At 51.1% G+C, this 12500-nt stretch overlaps 2 protein-coding genes across 8 annotated transcripts in view; one reads left to right on the forward strand and one right to left on the reverse strand.

Moving 5' to 3' along the window:
• epb41l4b (erythrocyte membrane protein band 4.1 like 4B) overlaps positions 1-6031 on the forward strand; it is a 20048-nt gene extending 14017 nt beyond the window's left edge. Inside the window, exons 16-23 of the mRNA XM_062466075.1 lie at positions 1171-1295; positions 1410-1543; positions 1676-1783; positions 3039-3091; positions 3260-3406; positions 3501-3621; positions 4109-4320; positions 4949-6031. Coding sequence (XP_062322059.1) covers positions 1171-1295; positions 1410-1543; positions 1676-1783; positions 3039-3091; positions 3260-3406; positions 3501-3621; positions 4109-4320; positions 4949-5012 — 964 coding nt within the window. The 3' untranslated portion in view covers positions 5013-6031. The remainder of the gene's footprint in view (positions 1-1170; positions 1296-1409; positions 1544-1675; positions 1784-3038; positions 3092-3259; positions 3407-3500; positions 3622-4108; positions 4321-4948) is intronic.
• Positions 6032-6774: 743 nt separating this feature from the next.
• esrp1 (epithelial splicing regulatory protein 1) overlaps positions 6775-12500 on the reverse strand; it is a 13217-nt gene continuing 7491 nt past the window's right edge. For 5 of the 7 annotated variants that reach the window (XM_062466079.1, XM_062466077.1, XM_062466082.1 and 2 more), the window contains 3 exons: positions 11234-11411; positions 9744-9876; positions 6775-8002 (listed from right to left, as the gene is read on the reverse strand). In XM_062466079.1, coding sequence (XP_062322063.1) covers positions 7886-8002; positions 9744-9876; positions 11234-11411 — 428 coding nt within the window. In that variant the 3' untranslated portion in view covers positions 6775-7885. Of the gene's footprint in view, positions 8003-9234; positions 9348-9743; positions 9877-11233; positions 11412-12500 lie in introns of all 7 variants that reach the window. The other 2 variants (XM_062466080.1, XM_062466078.1) reach the window with 1 other exon arrangement.

Genomic DNA, 12500 nt, shown 5'->3' on the forward strand with positions numbered 1-12500 from the left:
GGATCCAGTGGACAGCATCATCATCATCATCATCATCATCGTCGTCACTCGCCTGTCCCCTCCCCTGCATCACCGCGTGTCCTGAAGGGTGAACATGCATGCTACATGCTACATGCTACATGCTACATGCTGCATGCTACATGCTACATGCTCGTTGTGTATTGGACCACTTTTACTGCTCAGTGCTTTGTTGTTCCATGTGATTTGTCAGTTAATTCATAGAAAGTAGCAAAGTCTTCTAGTCTGATGGGAGAAGATGAAACAATCCCTTCAGAAACGATCTGGGTGCTTCGCTGGGAGGACAATCAATATGAGCCTTTTCTGTCCCAGTCAGATCACTGTGGGACGAACCTCAGGCGCTCATGATCACTGATCCTGGGGGACAATATCAACTATTCTTCCTACATGTTTTGCTGGAGTGTGTTCTTGGCATGAATGAGTGATTACAAGTACCATGAAAGTTTTGTACCTTAACGTGGAAACAGATTATGATGTCAAGGTTGCCAACAATCTGATCTGGTGATGGAGCAAGCTGCTTCATGCGTGATGTCATTCTGAAATATTTACTTCCTGAATTTTATCAGTGCTGCACAGATGGTAGACAACAATAATTAATGGAAAAGTTCATTTAAAAGCTGTATCTCTATATCTGTTTTATTGTGCCTAAAGTGTTGCTCTTTTTAGACAAATACTTTTTTTAAAGATTCTGTCAATGGTTATGAATCTTTCCAGAGATCTGATGAATCCTGAAGCTCATTCCAGATTGTTTACATAATTTGTTCTTATGATGCTGCTGAAGTTTCCTGTTTCCTGTGTTTGGTCCAATCACTGCAAGCCTTAGTGTTGTTGCCATACTGCCTTGACCAATAAACAAACTATTTAAATGCCTTTGGTTACTTAAGTATGACTGTATGCTGAATTTAGGAACATTTAGGTTCAGGTCTCTTCTGTAGTAAGAAAACTCCTTTGTTATTGGGTCTTCTTTCATTAGAATGAGCCTTGTCTTACCGACAGCATTAGTCAGTTGAACTGAAACCTGGAGTTCTTGTTGTCTGACAGCTAGTTAGCCAGCGCTGTTTCACAAGGTCAGTCCTGTCCCACAGGTGTAGTCCTGAGGAAGGAGGTCTTGAGGACAGTGTGTGTGTGTTAATGGGTGTGTGTTGTGTTCAGTTTCCCTCTCAGTTGCTCTGAGCATCAGTTCAGTGTTGAGGAGAATGAAACGCCGTATTCCGGAAAGATTCCCCACCGTCACCACGGCAACCAGGAAACGCTATGCCCCACCCACACCATGAGCAGTGAGTACATTCACACACGCACACATACACACACAAACATATACACATATAGCAGTGGCAATCTGTGTCCTTTTTGTAGTGTTCCTAGTGTGTGTGTGTGTGTGTGTGTGTCAGAGCACAGACTTCCTGGTCCTCCTGTAGATGAGATGGATCGGTGTCTGCTGAAGGCCCTGGAGTCCGATGCTGACTCCTCCCCCTGGCCTGACTCCTCCCCCTGGCCCTCAGTACACATTAACATAGACAACAAGGTGAGTCTGTCTCAACATCACCACTCTGCCCTCTCCTTACCTGCAGCAGCATCCTGGATCTCCCTCTCTCTCTCTCTCTCTCTGTCCATCCCTCCCTCGCCCTCTCTCGCTCTATCTCTCTCTCTCTCTCAGGCGGAGGAGAAGCAGGTATGGGAGAAGTCTCTGCAGCCGCCCGCCTGCATGCTCCCTGAGCAGCTCAAGTGTAACATCCTCAAGGCCCAGGTGGAGGCTGTGTTCAGGGTCAGTCAGAAAAACCACAAACACAATTATGTAGGGGGTTAATATTGGCCAGACAACCAAAACCTTTCCCCTAGGTTTAAAGGAAGAGGGATAAACGGAATTATTAACATTAACCAAATATGCTGGAATTCAAATTATTTGACTTTATAAACTAGTCAGCAAGCTAACCCTCCTCCTCCCCCCTCTCCCCCTCTCCTCCCCCCTCTCCTCATCCTCCTCCCTCTCATCCCCCCTCTCCTCATCCTCCTCCTCCTCCCTCTCATCCCCCCTCTCCTCCCTCCTCTCATCTTCCCCCCTCTCCTCCCCCCTGTCCTCCTCCTCCCCCCTCTCATCCTCTCCTCCTCCTCCCCCCTCTCATCCTCCCCCCTCTCCTCCTCCTCCCCCCTCTCATCTTCCCCCCTCTCCTCCTCCTCCCCCCTCTCTTCCCCCCTCTCCTCCCCCCTCTCCTCCTCCTGTCTATATTAATTAAAGCTCTACACGGACAAGGACCTAGCTACATTGCTAACTCCCTTATAAACTACACACCAGCTAGAACACTGCGATCATCAAATGCAGGCCTATTAGAGGTCACCAGAAGCAGTCATAAGAAGATTGGTGATTCGGCCTTTGTCAATTACGCCCCAAAACTATGGAACAAATTACCCATAAATATTAGGGAAGCAAATACGCTAGACATTTTTAAAAGACAGCTTAAAACCTACCTTTTTACCGAAGCATTTAAGTAATTTTATCTCAGAAGGGTTATACTACTTTTATTAGTTATATTATTGTTTTTATAATTTGCTATTTTAATTATTACTTTTATCACTTATATTATTGTTTTTATTGATTTTATGTAAAGCACCTTGAGCTACAATTCTTGTATGAAATGTGCTATATAAATAAAGTCTTACTTATTTACTTACTCCTCCTCCATCTCCTCCTCCTCCACCACCCTCTCCTCCTCCTCCTCCACCCTCTCCTCCTTCTCCTCCTCCCCCCTCTCCTCCCCCCTCTCCTCCACCCTCTCCTCCTCCACCCTCTCCTCCTCCTCCTCCACCCTCTCCTCCTCCACCCTCTCCTCCTCCTCCTCCACCCTCTCCTCCTTCTCCTCCTCCCCCCTCTCCTCCCCCCTCTCCTCCACCCTCTCCTCCTCCACCCTCTCCTCCTCCTCCTCCTCCACCCTCTCCTCCTTCTCCTCCTCCCCCCTCTCCTCCTTCTCCTCCTCCACCCTCTCCTCCTCCCTCTCCTCCTCCCTCTCCTCCTCCTGGTGAAGGATGTCCCCCTCACCCCTCGAGGGACGACGTCCAGTCAGACGCTGAACGACAGGTGAGTGTGTGTGAGATTGTGTGTGTGTGTGCGCATCTGTGAGTATTTGTTGCTTCTACATTGTGTGTCCATGTGTCTCAGGGTTTGGAACTAGTCTGATTTAGGGGTTGGATCTAAGAGTGTGCACACGTATGTGGAAGCATCATGTGTGATGTGCTTCTGTCTCAGGTATCAGAGCTCCTCTCAGGATTCGGCCTCATCCAGTCAGACCGCAGACAGACCGCGCCTCCACACTGCAGACAGAACGCTCCTCCAGACTGCAGACAGACCGCCAAACTCCAACCGCAGGAAGAGACTGGTGCGCCAGTTCAGCTTGTGAGTGCAACTCCACATCTCTTCAGGTTGAATGTCCCCTGTAAATAAAAGTTAAAAGTAATCAACTCAACTCTGTCTTCTGATTGGTCATCAGTAACCATGAGGATGAGGATAATCTCCCAGAGGCCCTTGCAGCAATCTCATCTCAAAGAACGGCAAAGTCCGGGTCGAGCAGCTCCCTGGACAAACAGATACAGCCACCGATACATCCCCAGGTATCACCTGACCACACACCTGACCACACACCTGACCACACACCTGACCACACACCTGACCACACACCTGACTACACACCTGACCACACACACACCTGACCACACACCTGACCACACACCTGACCACACACACCTGACCACACACACACCTGACCACACACACACCTGACCACACACCTGACCACACACACACACACCTGACCACAAACCTGACCACACACACACCTGACCACACACCTGACTACACACCTGACCACACACCTGACCACACACCTGACCACACACACACCTGACCACACACACACCTGACCACACACACACCTGACATCACACCTGACCACACACACACCTGACCACACACCTGACCACACACACACACCTGACCACACACATACCTGACCACTGACACACACTGACACACACTGACACACCACACAGTGGGATTGCTAGCACAGTATAGGAGTGCTGCACTGTGTGTGTATTGCAGGTGGACATGCCAGGGTTGGAGCTGGGCAGTCCTTCCCGCCCCTCCCCCTCTCCTCCCCCTCCCCTCTCCTCCCCCTCTCCTCCCACTTCCCTCTCCTCCCCCTCTCCTCCCCCTCCCCTTTCCTCCCCCTCTCCTCCCCCTCACCATTCCTCTGCCTTCTACAATGACTCCATCCCTCACCTGGTCCCTTACCTTGCTGCCCACTCTGACAGGTACCACACACTCTGACAGGTACCACACACTCTGACAGGTACCACACATTCTGATAGGTACCACACACTCTGATATGTACCACACACTCTGACAGGTACCACACACTCTGATAGGTACCACACACTCTGACAGGTACCACACACTTTGACAGGTACCACACATTCTGACAGGTACCACACATTCTGATAGGTACCACACACTCTGACAGGTACCACACATTCTGATAGGTACCACACACTCTGATAGGTACCACACATTCTGATAGGTACCACACACTCTGACAGGTACCACACACTTTGACAGGTACCACACACTCTGACAGGTACCACACATTCGGATAGGTACCACACACTCTGATAGGTACCACACATTCTGATAGGTACCACACACTTTGACAGGTACCACACACTTTGAAAGGTACCACACATTCTGACAGGTACCACACAGTCTGACAGGTACCACACACTCTGACAGGTACCACACACTCTGATAGGTACCACACACTCTGACAGGAACCACACACACAGAAAGACAAAGAAACAGATAAACAGCCAGGTAAACACTAAGATTACAACTTCTTCTATGTGATCTATATATGTGTGTGTGTGTGTTTGTGTGTGTGTGTAGTGGGGAGGAGATGAGGCTGGACAGAGAGAAGATTCTCAGGGCTCTCCTGATGACAGAGCTCTAAAACCTGACCCATGACCTCTGTGACATCACCCTGCGCAGCAGAACTGGACTCACTGGCTGCAATACATATTTATATCTGCATAATCATTTAGCATTAACAATGTATATTTGCATAAAACTACTTTGCTTAATTGGGTTATTTGACTAAGATCATAATTTGTACCAATACTGTTGAAATCTTTATACATATTCACAAGGTTGAATAGACAGGCAGACAGACAGGCAGGCAGGCAGACAGGCAGGCAGAGAGACAGGCAGAGAGACAGACAGAGAGGTTATATTAATATCTTGTATGTATAACAATGAATGTTGATTTCTGCATGATTTACACATTCTGTAATACATTATCTCTTTCCATTGTCATGCACAGGTTTTATGTCTAAATGTCTCATTCTAACATTCTAGCTGTCAGCATCTGTTTAGGCAGCTGTTAAACGTCCCAAATGACCATCTAGGATAATGAGACACAGCAAGATATCATCCTGCTAACTGCTTAAGTCCTGGATCCCTCAATTCCCCTCCGAATGAGTCAGCCCCCCCCCCCACCCAGCAGGTAGGGCTGCCCCCCCCCACCCAGCAGGTAGGGCTGCAGTGGGCACTGGGGTCCACTAGATGGAGACACCTGCTCAGCCACTGCTGACACGATGACAGGCCCTGTTCCACCTGAGGATGTACGCTGCCCTGTGTAACCATGCCTAACCATCTAACCCTAACCCATGCAGGGAGAGGAGCTGCTGTTGAAGGTGAGAATCAGGTTATATTCCCTAACCCTCATATTCCTCACTGTGTGTCACCTCAGTCCAGTCTTCAGGGGTCAGATCAGAGCTGCTGCGCAGGGTGTGATCAGTCTGATCTTGTGATCGGTGTGATCTTGTGATCAGTGTGATCAGTGTGATCTTGTGATCGGTCTGATCTTGTGATCAGTGTGATCTTGTGATCGGTCTGATCTTGTTGTGACTGAAGATACTTCATACGATGTTGTTCGCTGTTTTTGCCTCTTTGACCTAAATAAACATGATCAATTTGTCAAAATGTTATGCTTTTCTTCTCTGTCTGTTCTGACGTGGGAATGTGGTGAATCACCCTGTTAATATGACCTCGCCCTGCCTGCAGGACATTGTTGTTATACAGTATTAGAGATTTATAGTATCTGAACCTTGTGCCAGCAAACACACACAACCATGGTTCTGTGAGTCAGGGACTGCCAACTGCTTTTATATGAGCCTAGATGAACGTGTTCTGTGGTACGTAGCTCTGCACCACAGAGGTGGACAGGTTTAGGTAATGTCTCGTTAAGCAGGAACAGGTTGGGAATATTTCTCCAAGCAGAGAATCTATGCATGTGTGTTCAGGTAAGAAGGGTTAGGCTGTGTGTGTGTGTGTAAGGAGGATCAGTTTGGGTGGGGTTCAGTGTTCTGTTACACAATGACAGATCTGCCCCGAGGTGGTCCTGCTTCTCTGTCTCTCTTTTCCTCTCCCTCCCCCCTCTTCCCTCTCCATTCTTTACCTTCCTACCTTCCGGAAAAGACTAGAGTAATGTCTCCGATGTGTGCCTGAATGACAATGGTCTTTACACAATGAGAGAGTATGTATGCTCTGGTAGTCCTGGGCTAGGTGTGTTTGTGTGACAGAGAGGGGGACAAAATAGAGAGTTGGAAATAAAAGTCCTTAGTTTCCCCCCTCCAGTCAGATGTTAGCTCTACCCTGTGTGTGTGTGTGTGTGGTTGAGAGAGGAAGAGAAATGAGAGATGAGCCAGTTCGAACTTCACATGTTCTTTATTGGTCACAGCAGGTTCCAGTAACACATCATCTCCAGCACAGCCTGAAACTCTGTCAGAACCTGGGTAAGTCACCACTGCAGACAGCCTGAAACTCTGTCAGAACCTGGGTAAGTCTCAGCCCTCCTCTCTTCTTCCCCCCAGCTGAACACCCTGTCCTCTGGCGTGGGGAGGGTTAGGGTAGAGAGAACAGGCCCCTCCAGACTAGTGAGACCCCAGCAGGTGATCTGAGCCCCTGGCCAGGAGCTGGTGCTCCCAGGGTCACAGGGGCATCACACTAACGCAGTGGTTTGTCCCAGGCATCAGACAGGGGTGGGGTTTGGTACGAGTACAGGATAGAAATCCTTGTATGTATAATGACTGTATGTTCAGTTAGGCATTTGACTGGCTAAACAACCCCTACAGTGCTACATATATTTTGTAAGACAGGCACTTGAGGCTAGGTTGGTAATCTGGCTGGTTAGCAGTGCATCTGTATTTGGCATGTCTGTAAACATATGAAAGGCGCACTACTAAGTTCTTCATGCACAGAAGCTTTCAATACAATCTTCTTATATATATAACAGTGTAATGTAACATAAACCGGTAAAAGTATAACATAAACAAAATTGAAGGATGAACAGTAAAAAGATATAAAATATGCACGATAGCCTGCGACATTCTCTCTCACTCACTCTCTCTCCCTCTGACACACTCACTCTCTCTCTGACACTCTCTCTCTCAATCACTCTCTCTCCCTCTCTTTCTCTGACACACTCTCTCCCTCTTTCACTCTGTTTCTCTCTCACAGTCACACAAAGATAGAAGGTTTAGAATCTAAACCTAAACTTTAGATCAATACATACTTGTCGAATGTTTGACTGACTGTATAGTGGTGACTGTATATTATAGTGACTATAATACAACATTTCTACAAAGCTTTTAAAATACACACTGTGCAATATATAGATAAAGCTGCTATTTGGCTAGGGCCACATACATTTGATACAAAATACATTTTTTTTCAAGCATATAAATAACAACTAAATATTTTTTGTAATCTAGATTTGGCCTAAAATCCATGAGGAGTTGCTGGGTGTGGTAGTCCTGCAGCTGGTCACAGCCGAGAGGGGACACGGCCGGCCGGCTTCACCAGAGGCGGCAGCAGAGTGTCACCGCTGCCTGACTGAGCGAGCACACCCCCCCCGCGTAGAGGAACACACTCCACCAGGCTCTGGGAGGGGGAAGATGGGGGGAGGGGGTGATGGGGAGACATATAAGAGGGGGATTAGCTCAGGGTCCTGTGTTTCACATGACTGCGGCGATCCACACCAACACCAGAGACAGTACCCATCACCTGCCTACCCTCCATGAGCCAGCTACACCTAACCCCCCTGCAGTTACCATGCTGCTAGCACCCCTCCCCCCTGCAGTTACCATGCTGCTAGCACCCCTCCCCCCTGCAGTTACCATGCTGCTAGCACCCCTCCCCCCTGCAGTTACCATGCTGCTAGCACCCCTCCCCCCTGCAGTTACCATGCTGCTAGCACCCCTCCCCCCTGCAGTTACCATGCTGCTAGCACCCCTCCCCCCTGCTGTTACCACTCTGCTAGCACCCCTCCCCCCTGCAGTTACCATGCTGCTAGCACCCCTCCCCCCTGCAGTTACCATGCTGCTAGCACCCCTCCCCCCTGCAGTTACCATGCTGCTAGCACCCCTCCCCCCTGCAGTTACCATGCTGCTAGCACCCCTCCCCCCTGCAGTTACCATGCTGCTAGCACCCCTCCCCCCTGCAGTTACCATGCTGCTAGCACCCCTCCCCCCTGCAGTTACCATGCTGCTAGCACCCCTCCCCCCTGCAGTTACCATGCTGCTAGCACCCCTCCCCCCTGCAGTTACCATGCTGCTAGCACCCCTCCCCCCTGCAGTTACCATGCTGCTAGCACCCCTCCCCCCTGCAGTTACCATGCTGCTAGCACCCCTCCCCCCTGCTGTTACCATGCTGCTAGCACCCCTCCCCCCTGCAGTTACCATGCTGCTAGCACCCCTCCCCCCTGCTGTTACCATGCTGCTAGCACCCCTCCCCCCTGCAGTTACCATGCTGCTAGCACCCCTCCCCCCTGCAGTTACCATGCTGCTAGCACCCCTCTCCCCTGCTGTTACCACTCTGCTAGCACCCCTCCCCCCTGCGGTCCCCCGGTGAGGAAGAGACACTGAAGGAGCCTCCCAAGACCACGATCCTGTCACAGCTGTGCTTCCTCTACGAGGCGCATGTCTCCCAATCACAGAGGTAGCCTCGGGACTGAGCATCCCTCTGATTGGCTCCTGCAGCTGTCAGTCAGGGCCTGATTCTGATTCTAGGTCTGTGATTGGAGGAGGTGTCGACCTATAACCTTGGAAACACCCCTGTCCCCAGGCTTGTGACCCCTAGTAACCAGAACCCCCCCCCCCCTCCTCAATCCTTACCTTCACCTTCCTCGGAACCCTTATATACACACCCACTCTTTGGGTGTTAGCAAAGTCCGTGCCGGGTCGTGAGCGTGCACGTGAGCGTGCACAAGGCCCTCCTCAGTAGCGTACTGTGGTGTGTGGGGAAGTACAAACAAACACATGCTGATATCTAGACACACAAAGGACACGCTCTGTATGTCTAGGTGTGTGTGAGTGTGTGCGCGCATATATAATGACAGTTATCTGGTTTTGTACATCATTACCCTTTCACAGAACCTTTCTTTGACTATATGTGAGGTCCAATGCCAAATCAAGTCTACGCAGGTAATGGCAAGTGTGTGTGTGTGTGTGTGTGAGAAAGAGGGAGAGTGTGAGAGGGGACAGGGAGAGGAGACCTGATAGACTAGTTTAACAGTCCCGGGGCAAACCCAGTGAATTCCTGGGAGCTCACACCCTCAACAGCAGATCTGAATACTTCACCTGGAACACAAGGTGTGTGACTGTAGCTCAACACACAAACACACCTGGTATCCCTGTACAGCGCTGATCAAGTCCTTGACGCCGCTGCTGTAGGCCAGGCTGGGCATGCGTACCAGGGCCCCCGGAGAAGACAGCTGTGGGGGGAAGAACCCCAGCGTGGTGGGGGAGCCTGGGGGGCTGGAGGCAGGGGGAGGTTACCAGGAGGAAGTAACACACAAGCACGATACAAGAACAGAGTGTGTGAAGGTGAAGGCAGGAGGACATGGCCTGGCTGTCAGAGGACTGCTCTGTCAGAGGACTGCTCTGTCAGAGGACTGCTCTGTGAGAGGACTGCTCTGTCAGAGGACTGCTCTGTGAGAGGACTGCTCTGTGAGAGGACTGCTCTGTCAGAGGACTGCTCTGTGAGAGGACTGCTCTGTCAGAGGACTGCTCTGTGAGAGGACTGCTCTGTGAGAGGACTGCTCTGTGAGAGGACTGCTCTGTGAGAGGACTGCTCTGTCAGAGGACTGCTCTGTCAGAGGACTGCTCTGTGAGAGGACTGCTCTGTGAGAGGACTGCTCTGTGAGAGGACTGCTGTGTCAGAGGACTGCTCTGTCACTACCCTTCTGGAGTCCTTCTCCTATGGAAAGCTGTAGGGTTAGGGTTAGCTGTAGTTTTCCTGGGATGGTTCAGGGGTATTTTTGGTGGGGGCTGTTCTTCACTGGGGAATTTAGGGGGGGCAGTGTATTGTACCTGGGGTAGTGTGCAGTACATTTACATTACATTTAGTCATTTAGCAGACGCTCTTATCCAGAGCGACTTACAGTAAGTACAGGGACATTCCCCCGAGGCAAGTAGGGTGAAGTGCCTCGCCCAAGGACACAATGTCATTTGGCATGGCCGGGAATCGAACTGGCAACCTTCTGATTACTAGCCCGCTTCCCTAACCGCTCAGCCACCTGACTCCCTGCAGTGTATTTTTCCTGGGGTAGTGTGCAGTGTATTTTTCCTGGGGTAGTGTGCAGTGTATTTTTCCTGGGGTAGTATGCAGTGTATTTTTCCTGGGGTAGTGTGCAGTGTATTTTTCCTGGGGTAGTGTGCAGTGTATTTTTCCTGGGGTAGTGTGCAGTGTATTTTTCCTGGGGTAGTGTGCAGTGTATTTTTCCTGGGGTAGTGTGCAGTGTATTTTTCCTGGGGTAGTGTGCAGTGTATTTTTCCTGGGGTAGTGTGCAGTGTATTTTTCCTGGGGTAGTGTGCAGTGTATTGTACCTGGGGTAGTATGCAGTGTATTTTTCCTGGGGTAGTGTGCAGTGTATTTTTCCTGGGGTAGTGTGCAGTGTATTTTTCCTGGGGTAGTGTGCAGTGTATTTTTCCTGGGGTAGTGTGCAGTGTATTTTTCCTGGGGTAGTGTGCAGTGTATTTTTCCTGGGGTAGTGTGCAGTGTATTTTTCCTGGGGTAGTGTGCAGTGTATTTTTCCTGGGGTAGTGTGCAGTGTATTCTACCTGGGGTAGTATGCAGTGTATTTTTCCTGGGGTAGTGTGCAGTGTATTGTACCTGGGGTAGTATGCAGTGTAGTTCATGTAGAGCTGTGCTGAGGCGGGGTAGTAGGCGTGTCCAGGGGGCAGGGGGCGGGGACCCAGGAGCATCTGACCAATGGGAGGGTAGAGGGCAGAGGCCTCTGCTGAGAGGATGGGCGGGGCTGGCGTGAAGCCGTACGTAGGAGGAGACAAGCCTGGGGGGGGAGGAGGACAGGGTGAGACAGGACAGGGTGAGACAGGACTGGGGGGGTGAGACAGGACTGGGGGGGTGACAGGCTTGGGGGGGGTGAGACAGGACTGAGGGGGGGGAGGGGTGAGACAGGCTTGGGGGGGTGAGACAGCCTTGGGGGGGCAGGGTGAGACAGGCTTGGGGGGGGTGAGACAGGCTTGGGGGGGCGGGGTGAGACAGGCTTGGGGGGTGAGACAGGCTTTGGGGGGGGAGACAGGCTTGGGGGGGCAGGGTGAGACAGGCTTGGGGGGGGTGAGACAGGCTTGGGGTGGGCAGGGTGAGACAGGCTGGGGGGGGTGAGACAGGCTTGGGGGGGGTGAGACTGGCTTGGGGGGGGGGTGAAAAAGGCTTGGGGGGGGCAGGGTGAGACAGGCTTGGGGGGGTGAGACAGGCTTGGGGGGGGTGAGACAGGCTTGGGGGGGTGAGACAGGCTTGGGGGGGTGAGACAGGCTTGGGGGCAGGGTGAGACAGGAGGGTAGATCCAGAGAGAATGGAAAAGAGATGCACTCAGCAATGTTCTTTTTACACGGTGGTCGATGTTTGTTCCCAAGGCGCTCATGCAACACAAACAACCTTCCCTGAACACCTGACACACCGCTGTACTGTTAAAGTGAGGGAGGGAGGAACACCTGACACACCGCTGTACTGTTAAAGTGAGGGAGGGAGGAACACCTGACACACCGCTGTACTGTTAAAGTGAGGGAGGGAGGAAGTGAGTGTGTGTCTCTCTACAAGGTGTGTATCTGAGAGTTGTCTGGACCACAATGCATCACTGTCCCTCCTCCCCTGGTCTCTGCTTCTTCCTGAGTCTCTCCCGGCAGAGCAGGGGAGCGCGCTCAGAGAAAAGGAGACACACCAGCTCCGGCGACACGAGGCCCAATAAACATCCTGAACCAAACCGAGCCAAGAGTGTGAAGATGGGGCCGTCACCAGACAGTGTGACGTACCACTGATCGTCTAATAGGAAGTGTGACTGTTGTTTACAGCTGTCCCATCTTCACAGACGCAGAGAGGAGGCAGGGGGCAGGACGTGAACAGACACACACTAGCAAGT

Source organism: Osmerus eperlanus, chromosome 7, assembly GCF_963692335.1.
Source record: "Osmerus eperlanus chromosome 7, fOsmEpe2.1, whole genome shotgun sequence".
Taxonomy (NCBI): domain Eukaryota; kingdom Metazoa; phylum Chordata; class Actinopteri; order Osmeriformes; family Osmeridae; genus Osmerus; species Osmerus eperlanus.